The sequence below is a fragment of the Ambystoma mexicanum genome, chromosome 2q (genome assembly GCF_040938575.1).
Source record: "Ambystoma mexicanum isolate Mex_15411 chromosome 2q, UKY_AmexF1_1, whole genome shotgun sequence".
Classification (NCBI taxonomy): Eukaryota; Metazoa; Chordata; class Amphibia; order Caudata; family Ambystomatidae; genus Ambystoma; species Ambystoma mexicanum.
This window is the reverse complement of record NC_090924.1, coordinates 304,934,048-304,954,843: the sequence shown is the minus strand read 5'-3', so window position 1 is coordinate 304,954,843 and position 20,796 is coordinate 304,934,048. Positions and strand designations below refer to the sequence as shown.

General features: G+C 46.1%; 1 protein-coding gene across 2 annotated transcripts in view; it reads left to right on the top strand.

Annotated features, from left to right (window-relative positions):
- Positions 1-20,796, top strand: part of CHTF18 (chromosome transmission fidelity factor 18) — a 1,093,968-nt gene that overhangs the window by 313,362 nt on the left and 759,810 nt on the right. For both annotated transcript variants that reach the window (XM_069647269.1, XM_069647267.1), the window contains exon 14: positions 14,860-14,990. In XM_069647269.1, the coding sequence (XP_069503370.1) occupies positions 14,860-14,990 (131 nt within the window). The remainder of the gene's footprint in view (positions 1-14,859; positions 14,991-20,796) is intronic.

Below are 20,796 nucleotides of genomic sequence, written 5' to 3'. Positions count from 1 at the left end.
TTGCCTCGCTCCCTAGGCTAACAGAAGTTTGATCGTCGGAAGACGAAGACGACTACCACCCCCAGGCCGCGCTCCAGGAGTCGGAGCCTGCAGTCAAAATCAGCGAGGCCCCACGCTTGAAGGAAAGGGACCCCACCCCCGATCCTCCACGCCAGGCGTCGAAAACCTCCGGAGCCACTAAAGGACAGGGAAAACATTTTTCCACTCACGGGGAGGGGGGAAAACAGCAGAAGAAGCAGCCTTTGCACTCTTCCACACCTGTGAAACACACCACTCCCCCTAAACAGACAGACAAAACCAGGTCTGCTGATATGTCTAAAACCAGCAAATCTACTCAAGATAAATCCCATACACTTGCTGAGAGAGTCATTCCCAGTTCCAAAAAATGGTCGAGTGAAAACATGGATAGGGTCATGTCAAGGATGTCTTCTTTGGCGGATTTTTATGATAAAAATCCGGAACATTTCTTCTCGTATGATCCGCAAGGGGCGACACCCTCAGGCTCTAATGATCCTACCCCCACCCCCCCCCCCAAGTAAAAAGTCCCGGTTTGAAACACCGATGAGGTCAGACCCCTTCGAGGTACAACCATACTCAAGACCATACTCACTGTAACAAGGAGAGGCTTCCTTTGGTGAGGACCAAGAATTTGGCATGGTAGAAGAGCAAACCGGGATGGGCTACTATGGGGAGGATGAGGACCAGGAAGAGGAAGACCCGGAAACTTAGAGTAGATTCCCCGGTAGAGAACGAAGCCCCGGTTACCGACTCCCCGGTCGATAACCAACCCCTCCTAAACGAGGTTCTCGCACGCGCAGCAGAACATTTCCATATTGACACCCACAGTGTCCAGGAGGAGAGGGACTTTGCAGAACAGTTAGTGGGTGAAAGGAGGCCTGTTGCCCAGACCATCCCTATCCTCAAGTCCATTCAGCGAAGAATAGTCCCGTCCCTGGTGAACCCGAACCTCACCAGAGCAGTCAATCCCAGGGTTGAAAAACTTTTCAGGGCGGCCCAGTCTGACCCTCTCTATATAAGAGGACATCTGAAGCCAGACTCCCTAGTTGTCACCAACACTTGTAAGAGGGCTGGAACACCCTTGTCGTCCAAAGCTCCTCCCGACAAGGAGAGCAAAAAACTATACGGTTTCGGCAGGAAAGTAGCCTCAACGTCCGCCTATCAAGCAAGGATTGCAAACTCCACCACCCTGTTGGCCAGCTACAACTGCCATCAGTGGGAAGAAGTCGCGGCACTCATAGCCTCTGCTCCTGAACCTTTAAAGGGCCAGTTAGCTCGGATTTCCGCAGAGGGTAGAGCCGTGTCTGGCTGCATTTTGAAAGCAACCTTCGACGCCGCGGACAACGCAGGCAGATTGATAGCAGAAGGCACTGTTATCAAAAGACATGCGTGGTTACGGCAGTCTGGTTTTAAGGCAGAAACCCAGGCATCATTGTTGGACAAACCGGTGGAAACCGATCTGTTGTTTGGTAAGGCGGTCGAAGACGCACTGAAGAATGCCAAGGACGAACACGAAACACTCAAGTCCCTTGGCCAGTTAACCAATAAACCCCCTAACCAGAGAGGGAAAAGTAATTTTCGTCGCCCACGGGGCCAAAATTCCCAGAGAGGATCTAACTATTCCCAAGGGCAGGGTACACAGTGGAACAACAACCAACAGTCTACCCAGGGTTACGGCAGGGGTAATAGGAGAGGTCGTGGTAAAGGCAGAGGCAGCCCCAGCAAGGAAGGCGGCACGCCTCCACCAAAGCAGTGACGCTCAGTTCAGGGTCCCTTCTCATGCAACCCCAGTAGGCGGACGCATTTCCAACTTCACCCAGGCTTGGGAAGGGATCACATCAGACAGATGGGTGCTGTCAACCGTATCCACAGGATATTGTATAGAGCTACTGCAGCGTCCCCGGAACCATCCTCCACGACAAAGAGTACACTCTTTAGAACATCAGAAGATTCTCCTCGAGGAGATCGCCGTTCTGCTAGAAAAGGACGCGATAGAACTCGTCCCGGGACACCAGGTAAACCAGGGTATTTATTCAACTTACTTCCTTGTGCCAAAGAAAGATTTGACAATGCGCCCAGTATTGGACTTACGGCCTGCCAACAAGTATGTCAAGCCCCAAAAATTTCGTATGACCACGCTACAAGAGGTAATCCCCCTCCTAAAAAAGGGGGATTACATGGCAACCTTGGCTATGAAAGATGCTTATTTTCGTATTTCCATGTTCCCAGCGCACAAAGTATTTGCGCTTCAAGGTGGACAGTCGACACTACCAATTCAAGGTACTGCCCTTCGGGATAGCTTCAGCACCAAGGGTATTCACCAAGGTACTGGCGGTGGCGGCTGCACACCTACGCAGGGAGGCAATCCCAGTGTACCCTTATCTGGACGACTGGCTCATAATGGGGGAAACCCCAGGAATTTGCAGGACAAACATTCAAAGGACTATCGACCTCCTCCACGAGTTAGGCTTCTCAATCAACGAGGAAAAGTCAAGCCTGGTGCCAAGCACCTCCAAACAATTCCTAGGAGCAATCCTAGATACCCAAGAGGGGTTGACCTTTCCTTCAGAAGAAAGAATTCAGAATATACTACTGCAAATTCCGCATTATCAGTCCGATCAACAAATAACGGTACGCAAAGCAATGCGTTTACTGGGCATGATGGCGTCATGTATTTACCTGGTCCCCCACGCGCGCCTGCGCATGCGTCCCATGCAGGAATGGTTGGCGAAACAGTGGTCTCAGGCAAGTGGTCAGTGGGACAATCTAGTGGTCTTTCGCCAACACTGGTACAAAGCCTTCACTGGTGGACAAGAGAGAATCTCGCACAGGGGAAACCCTTTTATGATCCCGAAGTACAGGCAGTAGTCACTACAGATGCATGTCTGACGGGGTGGGGAGCTCACCATCTCCACCACACAGCTCAACAGCTCAGGGTCTCTGGTCTCACTCAGTGGCCAAGAACCACATCAACCTGCTAGAGCTTCTGGCAGTATTCAGAGCGCTTCAGGCGTTCAAGCCCCACCTACTAAACCTGTCAGTGCAAATCCGGATGGACAGCACAACAGCCATGTTCTACCTGAACAAGCAAGGAGGGACTCGCTCGCCAAATCTGTCTAAGCTTGCCCAGAAAATCTGGATATGGGCACTCAGACGGAACATCTTCCTGTCATCACATGTTCCAGGGGAGCTCAATTCCCTAGCGGATGCTCTGAGCAGAGACTCCCTCCCAGAGGAACACGAATGGGTTCTACACAGAGAGGTCGTAGAAGATATCTTCTCTCAGTGGGGTTTCCCCACTATAGACTTATTCGCCACAAGCGAAAACAGACAATGCCCAGGATTTGCATCCAGGTTCCCCCAACCAGACTCCCAGGGGAACGCCCTGTGGATGAACTGGTCAGGGATGTTTGCGTACGCTTTTCCACCAACTCCTCATCAGGAAAGTGGTGAACAAGATGAACAGAGTCGATGACACTTGTCCTAGTTGCTCCCATGTGGGCAAGACAACTGTGGTTCCCACACGTACGCAGGATGGCGGTGTGCAAGCCCATCAAACTTCCAGCCTGGTACAACCTACTGTCCCAGCACCAAGGTCAAACAGTGCACCAGCAACCCAACTCAATGAACCTGGCAGCATGGCTCCTGAGGTCATAGAGTTTGGACATCTCAATTTGCCACAGAGGTGTATGGACATCCTAAAGGAATCTAGGAAACCAAACACAAGGCACTGTTACTTTGACAAGTGGAAGAGGTTCGTTATCTGGTGCCAGAGTAGACAAATCAACCCGGTTGATTGCACTCCTAGATGCAGGATTGGTTTTTAATTCGCTGAAAGTACACCTAGCAGCCCTGTCGGCTTACACCACTTCCCATAGCAAGGTTTTGTGGTGGAAAGTACCAGTAGTTAAAGCCTTCATGGAAGGAGTAAAGAGACTTCACCCTCCTATTTCAAACCCACCACCAGGGTGGGACCTTAATGTGGTGCTAGCCAAGCTCATGGGCCCCCCTTTTGAACCCATGCATAAAAGCAGTCTCAAATACCTGACTTATAAAACGGCCTTCTTAGTAGCTATTACTTCTGTAAGAAGGGTCAGTGAAATTCAGGCTCTGTCAGTGCAGGATCCCTTCTTTACTGTCCATAAAGACAAACTGGTTTTACGCACACACCCTAGGTTCTCACCTAAATTTATATCAAAATTCCATGTAAACCAGTCCATCGAGCTTCCGGCTTTCTTCCAGGACCCGCAAAGCTCGGCTGAGGTGAAACTACACACCCTAGATGTGCGTAGGGCGGTCCTCTACTATGTAAATAAAACCAGACCGCTAAGAAAAACAGATCAACTGTTTGTCTCCGTAGCTACAGGCAGAGAGGGGGATCGCGTCTCTAAAGGTGCCATCTCGAAGTGGATTATTAACTGTATCCAGCTGTGTTACTCACTCTCTGAAAGAACTCTGCCTTTCACGCCAAGAGCCCACTCTACTAGAAGCATTGGGGCCACTCTGGCTTTCATTGCAAATGTACCCATTGACACCATTTGCAAAGCAGCTACTTGGAGCTCTATTCACTTTTACTCAGCATTACTGCATTGACACCCATTCCAAGGCAGATACACAAGTGGGACAAGCGGTTCTAAGACACTTATTTGCTCATGACCCTTCTCACATCCCACCTCCTTCTTCAGGTACTGCTCGCTAATCTATGCACAGCATGTGATCTAAGCAGATTCCACAAGCCTCAGAAGGGATACATTACTCACCGTAATCGTATTTCTGATGCTTGTATCTGCTTAGATTCACATGCAACCCACCCTTCCTCCCCTCTGAGAGAAGGCGCATGATTGCTTGTAGTCTTACCTTTCTGTCTATCTGCTTGGATTATCTGTACTCACGCTACTCCTCATGCTACCTCATGTCAGAAAAAATACAATCTGAGGATCCTAGACGCGTGAGGGATCTTGGGTACAGTGGACGTCACACTAGGGATAGTATTACTGGCACGCCCTGTATTTCGAAAAACAAACTGTAATACTCCGCAGCTTCCACTAGATGTCGGCCTATGCACAGCATGTGAATCTAAGCAGATACAAGCATCAGAAATATGATTACGATGAGTAATGTATCCCATACATGCAGAAGAGAGGGATTTTGAAATCCTGGGATCGACCAAAACTATTGCCCACTGCTAGTCCCGTACCAGCGACCAATAACTGTTTTTAGACCATCAAAGAACCACTGCCACGCTAACAACCACATCTTGAAAGCAAAAAGAGCAGAAATGCGAAGATCGATAAGGAAAGCCAAAAATGTGCCAACAAAGACGAATATAGACGAGGCTAACTTATCAACAAAGAAGTAAAAAAAATTGGTTAAAATAGTATAAAATTCAACTGTACCAAAAAGATGCTGAAAAGATGTTATGAACTCTTAGTGGGAAGCAGTCAAAGGACTTTTGGTCATTAATAACGTCTGGTGGAAGGGCCACACAAGATATCTTAATTAACAACATTAATGAAAGAGATTGGATCGATCACTTTGCAAATGTGTTTGCCCCGCCATCTCTGATGCTTCCGAAAGTTCAATTAGATACTGATAAATGGGACATTGAACAGGATACACAAACTATTGAGTGCAAAATCAATAAGTTAAAAGCCTCGCGAGCTTTGGGTCCGGACGGGCTCTCAAATGCAGAGCTGAAAGTAAATTGCAAAGTTTGGGCGATACTATTAGCTGAAATATAAGACGTGTCAATTTGAAGACCATACCAGACTCATGGAGAACAGCAAACGTCCCGATTTACAAGAAAGGTGACAAAGGGGACCCTAATAACTATCGCCCGATCGCCCTCTTGGATTGCAGTGGAAAAATATTTGGTTCATTTCTGCTGGACAAATTTACATCATGGGCAGTATCCTCAGAAGGATACAACCCATTCCAGGTGGATTTCACAAAGAACCTGGGTACAACGACGAACATCTTGCTCCTGATCATTTTGAAGGCTAAAGTCCTGGAAGGCTCACCTAGATTATTCTTGGCCTTTATCAACCTTTCCCAATTGTTCGACAGAGTTAATAGAACAAAACTCTGGTCGAAACGTACTCACTGGAAGTGTCCGAAGTCAATCTTGGCACCCATAAAATAACTCTACACGGACACCTCAATGAGAGTCCGACTCAGCAGAGCTGGACTCCTCTCCAAGAAAATACAAACATTTAGAGGAGTGAAACAAGGGTGCCCTCTAACTCCAGCTCTATATAACGCATATACGGGGGACTACCAACATTCAGAAAAGATGGTCAGAGTTTTCCCACCATCAGTGGGCAATGAAAAAATAAGTAGACTACTCTATGCAGACGATATCATCTTGGTCAATCAAACAGCTAAAGGTCTACAAAGAAAGTCGGACAATCTGCAAGAATACCTTCTAGCAAACGGTCTAGAAATCGATGCCGGCAAAACCCAAAGTGCTGGTTCTAGAGAAAATAGCAAAGGGAAAAAAAACCTCTTTGTGGCACTTAGCGGAAGACAGACTGGAAATAGTCTCCTCCTTTAGATACCTCGGTGTCACAATTAGCGGAAGCCCACATGTAACACAGATGCTAGAAACTCTCTGGACAAAAACTAAAAGCTTGACTAACCAGATGATGGTGCTAGACAAAATGTTTTCCGTTTCTCGCTCAAAGGAACTCTGATCTTCAACAAATCTAAAGTGGTCCGAGCGATCGTTTATGGAGCCGAAGCAATGCCGGCAATTCCATTTAAAATCTGGAAAAAACGTGAAGGTTTTGTGGGGAGGAAAATCTTGCGCGTTCCGACATCTACTCCCGTTGCATCAATCGGGAGTGAACTAAGCCTGGTGTCTTTAAAAGGCACAGTAGGCTTAATGTTGTCCCGGAAAATCCAAACTTCAAATTCAATAATGCACAAGATGATCCGGGCAGAACAAAAAAGGGGATCAAACAAAATGTTACCTCTTTGGTTTCACAAAAATCTTTGCTTGAGGAACTAGGTAGCTCCGAGGAGGAATTATATACCAACCCAATAAAATCAGCAAAGAAATGCAAATAATTTGACTGGTGTAATACATTGGAGGAGGCAGCTCGAAATAAGCTAACCAGACACCAACCAGTTAACGCTCAAAAACTGAATGAACCTTTAAATTACCTGCTGAAGTTCCCCAACAAAAGGATCAGATCAATTTTCTTGAGAGCAAGGCTAAATGTCTTAAAAACCAACGAAATCCTGGCAATTAGAGACACAGCAAGGGAACACGTGTCGTTTTTGTTTGGAGACTGGCGTAGCTGAAACTCTAAGTCATCTGATCCTTAAATGCACTGGCCTGTCATCTAACGGAAAGACTCACCTATGCCACCTGTTTTCCAAGTTTTGTGAACTGGATGAAGAGTACTGGTGGACCTACCTAATGAATGGGGCAAAGTGGAAACCAGTGATCGCAGTGGGCAATTTCTTGGAAAGCTTGAATTTGGAAAACTCATAAATTTATAAACAAACAAAAGGGGAAGATAAAGAGACTTTTATTCAATCTTTTCATTTATTTTGGGGGATATTTATGGAAACATACTCATGGAAACTTACTTGTAAAAACTGCTGAAATTTAGTTAAATCAAGAATAAAATAAAAAATCCTCTCCGTACTAAACGTGCATGGCCGCAACGGACTCTAAAGCTGTCAAAAAGACTTTTGCCTAATTCCAAAATGACTTCATTTTTTTTTCCGGCATCTGCCAAGGGCCATGTCGGGATTGCTGCCTCTGCCCGAACTTTGTCTGAAGATCTGGCCCTTGAGCTCTCCGCTCCACTGCAGCTATTGAACAAATTGCAAGGTCATTTACCTTGCCCTCGGTGTGGACTACTGCTGACCCTTTTGATTCCTTGTCGCAGCTTTCCTCATCCAGTAATGTCATTCCCTTAAGCAAGGTGCGTCCTGTGACATCCCCTCCTCTTCTTGATATTAACTCTGCCTCGGCTAAGATTGTGGGTGATACTATCTGCATGGTGCCTTCTCGCCAAAAGGACGTCAGTGGGTTGTCTCCTAAAGTTATTCTTCCCCCGCCCCAAGCCTGAGATTAAGCTGGTCTCCACTAAGCTTGTGGGTGAAACTATCTGTATGGTGCACTCTACCCGAAATGACGCAAGTGCATTTCCTCCCGAAGTTATTTCACCCCTGGCGTTTGGGCCCCTCGACCCTTCCTCAGAAACACTGCTGGCACCCTGTGACCTTGCTGCGAACTCTACTATGGATTACCCCCCTGACCTTGCAACAATACCTAGTATGGATTTTCTTTTTGTCCCCTTGTCTGATATCCCCCTACACTACGGAGTCGCCTCTTGCCCCTCTTGGTGACTTACATCCTGTCTCTTTTTGTAGGCAATATGGTTTTTATTCACCTGCATCTGACTGTTCTAATGCGTCTTTTGACTTACCTAACGCGAGTACTATTTCTGCAGCAATGTTTAATGTTTTGGAATCCTTGCTAACCGATTTATCCAGTAAATGTAATGTGATCATGTCTAAACTGAATGTGTAGGGGGCAGTGGCTCACTAGGTCGTTTGGTATGACTAATGGCTTTATTGGGCTTTTGAAACGTGATGATCTTTATTGGTCTGAGTTACGGGCCCCTGGGTCTCCTCCAGCTATGCCCCTTTCTAATTGTTCCCCCCTGTCTGCCCCCTCCAAGTCTGTAATGTGTGACTAAGAGCAATGGTGGCAAACGCACGAGTGCTCATCAGACCCTGGAGACCCAGCAAAAACTGTGGCCCCGGAAAGTAGTTAGCCAAGCGCTGATGTATGAGCCTCTAATTAACAAGAGAAAATATGATGGCTGCCTCCAGGGAGGAACATTTACCCACTCTTTTTTCTATCTGTCACCCCTCTCTGGGAACTGCTTCTCCTTCTGTAATTTCTGGTGGTGTTTTCCCTCCCTCCAATTGTGTACTTGCAGGAACAGCCTGTGTGGGTCTATTGCAGATTGAGACCGATTTATCATCAGTGGCTCTTCCCCCTCCTGGCATTGTCTTGACTGTGAACTAGGGGGGTCAATCCCACTTGCCTTTGATTGTGATCCCTGCGGCTGATATGACTCCCAGTACTTCTAACCCTCCAGTGGCCTCTGCTCCAATTGTGGCTGGAAGGGTGGTTTTTGATTCCTCGTTTCAGACAGAGGGTGGCTCTGGATTTGTGTCCCCTTCTGTAATTGCTTTGGTCAGTTCCTCCGTGACCCCAATGTTGAGGGGCACTCAGTTCAGAAGTGCCCACCTGTGTCTGGTAAGCAACAATTAAAGGCACTTTTAATCTAGTCCCCCTTTGAATCGTGCTCGCGTGTTCTATCTTCTCCATTGTGTTATCCTATTCGGTTTATCTGTAGCGATGATATCAAAATAGTGGACCTCTGTGAGAACACTTTGAAAGCCACCTTGGTGATCTATCTCCACTCTAGGGACACCATGGCCTATATTGTTGAGCACTCTAACCATCTCAACTGACATGGGTATGACTGTACTGTAATTGACTCCATCTATGGTAAAAGATGCAGGCCGGTGGAGGACAGTGGGGGATCCTTCACGGCCCCTGCCCTCCCTCCCCCTCTAGTCCCTAGCTTGCCGTATGAAGCATGGCTTGTATGGGGTGGGGGGGAGCAGAGGCATTGGGCATGTCTGTCCAAATTGGTTGCACATATGAGGGCTATGAGCCTTTAGCCCAGTTCATAAACTGGAACACCCATGGTTACTCACATTTACTGTAAGAGGGTGGCCTTATGGACACTCTGGATGAGTATTTCTTGGTTGCTCTCCAGGACGCTTGGTTGGTTGATCCTCTCACTGTTGATGGATGGCAATTTATACACAAGCCAGCCATTCGGGGCCATCTTGGGTGTTCTAGGGGAGGTCTGCTCTTGGGCGATATGAACTGTTTTGAGCTGAGGGCGATACCGACGGCTACACCGAACATCCTAATGGCAGTGATTTCATTCACCATTGGAACACAAAGTAGACAATTTGCCCTTTTAACCTTTATGATCCTCCAAACAGATTGCCTCACGCCTCTTTCGTGGCTGAGATTGAGACACTGATTGGTAATCTGCCCTGCTCTTCTTGCATTGTCTGTGGGGACTTTAATTCACAGATTCCATCTTCTATGCCCTTTGGCAGACCCCGAGGGTGGCCCATTCACCTCCTTAGCGGAGGACAACATATTGTCTTGCTTGAGTGGGCATCTGTTATACTCTTTCAGGTTCTCCATGATCACATATGCTTTTCTATCGGATTCCCCTCCAAAATGTACTTGTTTTGGTCCTAAATCCAGTAGCAGTTTGGACTATGGATTTATGTTATCGGACCATTCTTTGATCATGGATATCAGTATTTGCCCTCGACTAGAAAGTGACCATGTGCCCCTTGTGCTGTCCCTTAATTTGACCACGCACCTTACTCCTCCTAAGACTTCTAGTGTACTCCGGATCAACTCCACACTCAAGCGAATCTCTTGCAATGAGATGAGACTGGATGAGGTTTATGTATACCTTAAAACTGCTCTTGATTTGTTGAGCGTTGGGGAAACGCTATGAACTATCTTGGGGCCTATCCCACTGCAGTGATCAAGGTCTATAGAGAGATGAATTTCGCTTCGGTCTCTATCTTTGATAGGAGAAACAATAAGCCCCAAAGTTCCATCACTTTGTTGTCATCCGACCAGCATTCTTAAGACAGCATTTTGGTGGCCAAGAGGAAGGTCCTGCGACTTGAACTGCGCCTCATTTCGGAAATACGCTTGGCACCTTTGGTACGTGCCCATCTGCTGAATAAAGACAAGTGCTTTTTTGGCAAGTGGTTAAGGCAACACCGTTATTCCACTGAATGCGCCCGCTGGCGGAATTTGGTGCAAACAAACAATTCTCATGAATTTTGGAGGATGCTTGATGACTTTCACTCACCTCGCAAGCAGCTTGTTGTCCCGATGATGGCATGGACGGAGCACATTGGGAGTACCTTGGGGATGGGGGGGTGTTGGAATGCCTGCGCACGGTGCTCCATTGGGTAGATGGCCATATACCCATACCTCTAATGGTATTCTTTAGCTCATTAATGGCAGCAAGCCCTTGTGCGCCCTAGGAACTAACAGCATCTGTAGCGTGATAATTAAAAAAGATGCAGTTGGCTGGTCGCTTGCACTGGACTGTCTTTTTCGCTGGATTGGTGTAGCACAGACTCTTCCATTGTCGTGGTATGATAGTATCATCGTTCCCATCTGGAAGAAGGGGGAACGCATCAATCCAGGTAATTATTGACTCTGGCGATGGTCACACCTCATCCAAATTCTTTGCTGGGATGCTTTTTGTGGAACTGTGGTCCTGGGTGGAGGCAGCAAAGCTTATTACCCTCAACCAAACAAGCTTTTAAAAGCGTTTGAGCACTACGACTAACTGTCTTGCCCTCCAGACTTTAATCCAACAGGCTTGGTCTATTTGTAGGTGCATGGTCTACGTTGCGTTCATCGATTATAGCACAGCGTTTGACTCTGTAAACGAGAACAAGCTTTGGGCCAAACTTTCTGCCTGGAATATCCCTGCATGACTTCTAGCCATGATCATCCATCTGCATTCTGGCACTTGGTCAAAGTCAGACTGGATCAATTGCGTAGTACTACAGCATGTATCCCTGCGACCCGTGGCTTGAAGCAGGGGTGTAGACTGGCTCCCTTTCTGTTTAATATATATCTTGCGGATGTGAGTGATGCGCCTTGTATAATCCTACGTCGATTCCACCCCCCTCCCCAAGCTGGGTGTATTTCCCCTCCAATGGATGGGGTACGCAGATGATAGCCTGTTGGATTTTACCCTGTTTGGATTACAGGCTGCACTGGAGTCGCTAAAGCAGTACTCTGACTCCCTGGACCTTGTGATTAACATCTGGAAAACAAAGGTCCTGTTTTCTCGCCCTAGAGGTGGTCAAGGAGTATAAATATCTGGGCATTCACTTTGACAAGGGTTTATGTGGTAGTTGGCACATTGATTACATTAGTCTCAGGTGCTTCCAAGCCATGTCCCGTGCAGGAGGAGGCTGCTCTCTCGGGACCGTTGTTAAACTTTTTATGGCTAGGATAATCCCGATCCTAAAGTATGAAGAGGTGCTTTGGCAATGGGGTAATCGCAAGGGTCTGGCTAAACTGGAAGCCCTCCTCCTTAAGAGGCTCTTCTTGCTCCGGCTCCCCACTCCACTCCAGTCCAGACCACTTACCTTGAATTTGGCATTTCCTCGTGCATGGTGCGACTTCAGTTATCATATTTGAATGTACACTAGCAACTTGCAAATGCCAATGTGGGTACCGTGAACTCCCTCATTCTAAGTGCTGGTTTGACTGAGGCTCACCTTATGCAAGGTAGTGCCATTGATCGTCTACTTTCCGTTGGAAATGGTTGGTAGTTCATGTCTTCTGATGTCACTTTGAACTGCTCTGAAAAGGAGTGTTTATAGTTGCCATTGTGAACAGCACATTGTGCAACTGGCCTCAATGTCGAACGGTGTTCTATTCAGCAAGTACATTCTTGCACAAGAAGGGGTGACTAGAATACATTGGTCAATTTGTGGGTAACGTACTGTTCTGGGATTACTTAAAACCAACTCTTAGACCTATCTAATCACAGGCGCTTGGTTGAATATCCCTAGACCTGCTCTCATATGTCGAATTTGCGGCTGTGTTGCCCTTGAGTCGGTCCAGCATTTGTCGACCCAGTGCGTCCCATTGCTGAGCGGTAGGAATATGGCTCTCACTGCGGCTGGGCTGAGCCATTAACTCACCCCTGAGGTTCGCTGCGATATTTTTATGGAGGGAAATAATTAATCTTGTATTATATATTTTACCCTTTTTTGGAACAAAATTCTCTGCACCTCGGATAATTTGATGTAAAATTGATTAGTTGGGAGGGTGGTAAATCTTTTGTTAATGGAAACTTCCTTTCTTGTTTCTTTGTTCGTTTGATGTATCTGATGTAGATGCTTTTTTTTAATTAACTGTTGTAGATCTGTTCTTGATTGATGTAGATCTGCTCTTTTTAATTAACTGTTGTTTGAAGAAGCTTTTGAAAATACTGCTGTATAACTCGATAATAAAAAATGATATTAATGAATTTGAATTTTAAGGAGGAGGATGTAGCATCACAAACCTATGGTGTACTTCTCAAATGATGGTTGTATTTTGTATTGTTTTAATTTGCTGTAGAAATAAGCAATTTTACTCTGGTGCCAATCGTGAAGAATAATGGTGTATGTAATTTGTTTTGTAGTTACCTGAAAGTTTGATTTGTCAACCAACATATTACACTTGAAAAAAAGCATCAAAAAGTAAAACCTCCCAAATCTAAGTGCACTCATCTTACCAACTAACACACCAACTATGGTGGTATTTACTCAAGAAATACATTTTGTTATTTGAAATGGCAGCTATTGGCTAAAAAATATAATATATCACTGCACTGTGTTGATGGCGCTTTAGTGCCTCACAGTACCTAGCAATTGGAGGTTACCTAATGGCCCCATCCCTTTTCAGTGACTTAACTCAAACGTACTACCTTTACGACCTCTCCCCAGTGGTAGATAACTCGGCTACATGATTTTGCCATCCACTTACCCAGTAGACAGCCACGCCAGCAACTTTGGCTCCAGTGTGTATGTAATTGAAACATGCATACGCTGAATTGCAAATGCACTTCATGGGTTTTCTATGTGTCGTTACTATGCTACTAAGCTTTCTTAAACCAGTAGTTAATAATGTGACCACTGATCTGAACAGTTGTTAATTTACTTTCCTTCAGACGCCTACAATCTCATGGCTGTATATGAGCATATGATTGCATACTGAGGAACGTCAGCTGAAACCCCTTAGCACACTTGAGTGGTGATCCAGGGCTTCAGGCACTGCTTTCCCCTACCCTTTCCCCACCTCCCTACGTTTTTCTGGTCTCTGCAGTGTTACTCTTCAGTTTCTGCAATGTTTGGATTTGGAAACAATAGAACTGGTTCCCTCAGACAATCCGATTCTAAATATCTATTCCCCTGTCTTCTCGGGGGACATGAGCAAGCGGGGTCTTAGTACAATTATAAACCTTCTTCTATTCACTTTCCTCCCTACTAGCTACCAGCCAGGAAGTCCTTCCAGGTGGTCACCCTGTCCTAATAACATTGCTGAAGAAGTTCTGACCCTTTATGTGGTATTGGTAGAGTGCGTAAATTTATTAACTGAAATCCCTTTTGCTGTTTGCAATTAAGTGCTTCCGGAGGACCGTAGTCTGTAATACAGTGGCATGAGCAAGCAGTTCATTAAAGAACAGGGACAGTTAAAAAATTCAGAGAAAGGCTATCGAATTAACAGTAAGGATATTTGTGGTTGGTTGGTATGTTCTGTGTGTTCGACTTTGTTCTCTTTACCATGGTTGCATGAGTGAGGAGTCACGGGGGCGGGCGGAGGTCACTGAACTGGCTTTGTGCTATTGACCTCTGCTCTATAGTACCACCAATATGAAAGCAGCACTAATGAATGTGCATGGTTTTGCAAGGAGTGTTAGTACTGATCTCAGCCGCTTAGGACTTTTGCCTCTGTTTAGCTGACAGGCTAGCCAGGAATCAATCCTCTTTCTCTTTCTCTTTCTTTCTCTTTCTTTCTCTCTCTTTCTCCTTCTCTCTCTTTCTCTCTTTCTTTCTCTTTCAAGCTGCTCTTTCATTTAACAATTGTGGATTGAAGGCCGGACTATGGCATTTTGAACCCTCTTTTCTAAGCTACAATGTCACCTATATGTTTGTTCAATATATATATTATTTTGTTTTAAGTTTTTGCACGGCCGAGGAAAGAAAGAGCTGAATATGCGGATGGTTCAGACGTTGAGAATTGGCCAGAAGGACCAAAACAAGGGACTGTTCACTGTCTGGCAGGAAATCTTCCAGCTCCCCAAAGCACAGAGGTAAGCTCGTTCTGAATTGTGAGCAATCGTCACAAGATGAGACAGAATTGCAAATGTGCCTCCTGTGTTTACACAATATTGTCAAAAAAAGACTTGTTGCACTACCTAATTTGTAATGGGGGTTAATCTGTGAGATAAACTCCAATTAAAAATTTGGATGTGCTGCAAGTCTCTTTTTTTGGTGAATATCTAGAATTCCAAGCAGCTCGGTAATCCTGTGGCACAAATGCCTACTGGCACCACAGTTTCATTGTGAGATGCATAAAATCATCCCGAAAAGTGTGTATTCATAAGTCATTGATAAACCCATTTCTTTATTTGTAACCTACAAAAATCTTTTATTTTGCATTATGTCCGAAGTATGTGCCCTGATCGTTGAGGACAAAGGCACACAATTTCATGGCAAAAAAGTGCAGTAGCACTCTTCTCATCAATCCAGTGACTTCTGTGTGGAAATCATTCACATTCTTCCACTTAACTCCTGAAAAATGAGGCTAGTTCCTCTGAGAATGCTAGAAGGGCAACAACGGACGCTGTCTTTGAGGAAGCAGAGTATGATAAACATGAGGCCTCGACACCAACTGGTGTCCAATGATGATATTGGTAGAAAAAGTAGCATTTTGAAACAATATTTATTGGCTCAAATGCCAACCTTTTTCTCCAAGTATAAAGTAGCACTGCCCTCTTAGATGAAGACAATTTCCTGGAGGAAAAGGTTTGCATTTGACCTAATTTGCATACCCACAATGCCTTGCTGTTGCCCAGAGCTGGAGGTGAATTTCCAGCGATGGCTACTAGGTGGCATTGTGGAATGTGTGAATGTGTGACTTGGCTGAAATGTACTTTCCTACTTTCACATTTCAAGTGAGAGGTTTTTTTTCCAAACCTTTTTAAACCCACCATAACTTTGGTTTGAATGTGTGTATATGTATATATGTATGTGTATATATATATATATATATATATATATATATATATATATATATATATATATATATATATATATTGGAATCTGCTTAGATCACATTCTATGCATTGGCCGACATCTAATGGAAGCTGCAGAGTATTACAGTTGTTGTTTTCAAAACTGGAAAAGGAATTTCGACAGGGCGTGCCAGTAATACTATCCCTAGTGTGACGTCCACTGTACCCATGGTCCTTCACGCGTCGAGGTCCCTCAGATTGTTTTTTTCCGCCATCGTGAGCGATCGCTTCTCAAGGAGTTCAATTTCACCTAACGCCATTTGCTTATGCAAAGTTTAAAATATAGTTACTCTTTCTGTCCTTTTCGAGCGACGCAGAGCTTCTCGACGGGGTGAACAATCAAGACAAGGACAACACAGCCCGTTGGATGAAGGCAACTTTCGACAGACCTCTTTCGGCCTTGGAAGGCCCAACAGGCCTAAGCCCTTACAGTAGGGAGAGTGTGGGACAGCCATTATACAATGTATTTTTCCACCCCTTCCCCTTATCGCCCGGCTGCCTTCCCCAAACATGGATAAAACACCCTTTAAATTCTGCCCAAACTATTTCCGTGGATCGATAAACAGAGTTTGTAACCTGTGTCTAAACCGCGACCACGATGAAGGGCACTGCCGAGCTTGTAAGATCTTTCGACCCAAGACCCTTAAAGATCGCAGAACGAAACACAGGACCTATCATGCCATGCAAGCCGAGGCCGACATGGACGTCGAGGGAGCCTCCAGTGACGGCAGTGATGCAGTCATTTTGGACGGCGAGGGTGACTGGGAACAGCCCCCTTACCAAGTGCTAGCCCCTCACCCTGGAAGACAGGCCGGCGGCACTGTTGTGGGGACAACACCTGGTTGCAAGAGCACTCATCTTCCCGCACTGAACACACAACCCGCAGCGATGTCGGCTCAGCCGGACAAAAGCTGGGATTCGGCGTCTTGGGGCAGATCAGTGGATGCCCTGTCCTCTGGGCACTCCATGTCTCTGTCGCCTCATGACAGGCAGACCCGGCGAACGTCCTTCCCAGTGCCGAAACGCAACGCGTCTCATCGAAATCTGTAGGGCAGTCTAAAGAGTCAGGGTTATCACACCTGATTTAAAAAAAAACATGTCCCAGAGAGCCTTTTTAAAGTTTCTATTTCCCAAAAATCTTCCTCTAAGAGCTCTAATTATAAAGACAAAACCCAGAAAGATGGGTCTCAAAGGGTAGAGCCTGCCCCTTCCAAGGAGGTTGAAACTGTTCCACAAGAGGAGGGGAGGGTCCATTAAGTGAGGCCCTACATAATAAGGACCTACCTGCTGTACCTTACTCTGGGGTCATCCCCAGCTCAGCCAAATAGTCGGCAAAGGACATAGAGTGATATCTAGAATGACTTTCTTTGCAAATGTCTTTGAAGAGAACCCTCATGCCTTGGAAAGTTTACAAAATACACCTCCCATTGAGCTCTCAGCCCCGATCTTCCACTACTCAGCCCATAGCTTCATCCCAGCCTCCAACAAAGCGGTCTCGCACTTCTGCTGACCTTTATGATTTGCATGCAGACACAGAAGGGGATCAGGAGGAGGATCAATACTATGATGTGGATGATGATGGGGATAATAATGATGATGAGTCAGAGGTTTATACTACAAACTCTCCAGTTCCACAAGATTCTGCTTTACCTGATTCCCCAGTATATAATCAGCCCTTGTTTAATGACTTCTTAATCGAGGCAGCTGAGCACTTCGGGATTGAAACTCGCGAAACTCAGCAGGACAAATATTTTTTCGAGGATATCCTGGGGGACAAAAAAGCTGCCACCCAGTTCATAACTATTTTAACGTCAGTTCAAAGGAGGATCCAACCCTCACTTGAAACGACCAATCTAACCAGGGCAGTCAATCCACGAATAGAGAAACTTTTCCGTCCGGCACCATCTGGTCCTTTATATACTAGAGGACAGCTTAGGCCGGATTCACTAGTCGTCGCAACTACCCGGAAGAGGGCTGGAACACCGTTGGCCTCTTCGGAAGCTCCCCCAGACAAGGAGGTCAAGAAACTCTGCACCATGGGTAGGAAGGTGGCAACTTCGGCAGCATTCCAAGCTAGGATCACCAACAATTCCACACTGTTGGCGAGCTATGACTGCAATAAATGGGACAAGATTACGGCCCTTGTTGACTCTACTCCAGAGCCTCTAAAAATTAAACTTGCCCTTGTAGCAGCTGAAGGCAAAGCTACTGCCACCAGTCTGCTAGAAAACAACCTTGATGCTGCAGGCAATGCCGGACGCATAATTGCAGAAGGAACCATTCTCAAGCGCCATGCTTGGCTTTGCCAATCCGGTTTTAAGCTGGAGACACAGGCAACGTTGCTCAACATGCCAGTGGAACCAAATGTAATATATTGGCAAAGCGGTGGATGATGCTCTGAAGTCGGCCAAAGAGGAGTATGATGCTCTCAAATCCCTTGGCCAACTTGTCAATAAACAAACTGGGCAAAGGGGCGGAAACAATTTTCAAAGTTTTCGCTGACAAAATTCCCAACGAGGCTCCGGCTATGGACAAAACTTCTCCATGCAACAGCAACCAGGGTCATTTGTCCCAAGGCTATCCAAGAGGCCAGCGCAGGTCGCGTGGCTGGGGGAGATCCTCCACTTCCAGAGGTGGAGGGACGCCTCCCAAACAATGACAGACCGCTACTGGTCCCACGGACAAGTGGGTGTTATCAACAGTAGCAGGAGGTTATTGCGTGGAGCTTTTAGGAACACCATCAAACCTCCGTCCGCACCAAAGGAAAACATTAAGAGAAGAACAACTCATCTTGATAGAAGAAGTCAACGCGCTGCTCCTCAAGGATGCCATTGAGATTGTGCCATGCAACGAGGTAAACAAGGGTATTTATTCAACATACTTCCTTGTACCAAAGAAAGATCTTACCATGCGCCCAGTATTACACTTGCCCTCTGCCAATACTTATGTAAAGCCACAAATGTTCTGCATGACAACGCTACAAGAAGTAATTCCCCTGCTAAAACGGGGGGGGATTACATGACAACATTGGATATGAAAGATGCCTATTTTCATATTTCAATGCTCCCAACGCACAGCAAACTCTTGCGGTTCAAAGTAGCAAACCAGCACTACCAATTCAAGGTGCTAGCCTTTGGAATAGCATCAGCTCCAAGGGTAGTCACCAAGGTACTGGCGGTGGTGGTGGCGCACTTGCGCAGGGAAGCAATCCCAGTGCAAACAAAACATGCAAAGATCCATAAATCTTCTCTTCCAATTGGGCATCTCGATAAACGAGAAAGTCAAGCCTTGTACCAAACACTTCAAAACAGTTCCTAGGAGCTGTATTAGATACAAGGCTTAGCCTTTCCATTCATGGAAAGAGTGCAGAACATGCTTCAGCAAATACCCCAGTATTAAGCCAGTCTCCAGATAAGCGTACACAAAGCAATGCAATTGATAGGCATGATGGCATCTTGCATATACCTAGTCCCTCACACACGCCTGTGCATGCGACCAATGCAGGAGTGGTTGGCGAAACAATGGTCTCAGACAAGTGGTCAGTGGGACGATCTAGTGGTCGTTTTGCCAACGTTAGTAAAAAGCCTATGCTGGTGGTCAAGAGAAAATATGTTAAAGGGAAAACCATTCCACGATCCCAAAGCTCAAGAGATTGTCACAACAGACGCATCACTCTCGTGGTGGGGGCTCATTACCTTCACCACACAGCACATGGTCTGTGGATTCATGTTACAGCACAAAACCATATCAACCTGCTGGGACTACTACCCGTACTCAAAGCACTGCAAGCCTTCGAAATAGAACTATTGAATCAAGCGGTTCAGGTTCTAACGAACAGCACCACTGCAATGTTCTACATCAACAAACGAGGGCACACACTCTCCAAGTTGGCACAGAAAGTATGGAAATGGGCACTCAGACGGGTGATGTCCCTTTCCTCCCAACACATTCCAGGGGTACTCGACACTCTAGCAGACTCCCTGGGCAGAGATCCCCTACAAGAGGAACACAAATGGCAACTAGACTCAAGCGTCGTAGACATCTTCTCTCAGTGGGGTTACCCCACACTAGACTTGTTTGCTACAGGATAAAACAAGCAATGTCCAGACTTTGCATTCAGGTTTCCCCAGCCAAACTCCAAGGGGAACGCCCTATGGATGAGCTAGTCATAGAAATGTGCTTACGCTGCCACCCCCAAAACACCCTTAATGAGCAGGATAGTGAACAAGATGCACAGGAACAGATGACACTCATCCTAGTTGCTCCTATGTGGGCGAGACAGCCATGGTATCCACATTTGCGCAAACTGGTGATGTGCAATCCCATCAAGCTCCCATACCTAACCAACCTGTTAACCCAACACGGGGGAACAACGGTGCACCCACAACCACACTCAATCTACTTGGCAGCATGGCTCCTGAAGTAATAGAATTCGGACACCTTAATCTACCACAGCGGTGTATGGATATCCTCAAGGAGGCACCAAAACACTTGGCACTGCTTTCTCAAAAAGTGGAGAAGATTTGTAATTTGGTGCCAGTCAAAACAAATAAATCCCATAGAATGTACTCCTTCACACATTCTAAATTATATCCTCCACTTGTTAGATTCAGGGTTAGTATTCAACTCTATAAAGGTCCACCTGGCAGCTTTATCAGCATATACCACCTCTCGGAGTAAAGTATCGTGGTGGAACGTGCCGGTCATTAAGGCATTCATGGAGGGAGTTAAGAGACTCCACCCTCCAATTTCAAACCCCCGCCAGGATGGGATCTCAATGTAGTACTAGCAAAGCTCATGAGACCCCCTTTCGAGTCTATGC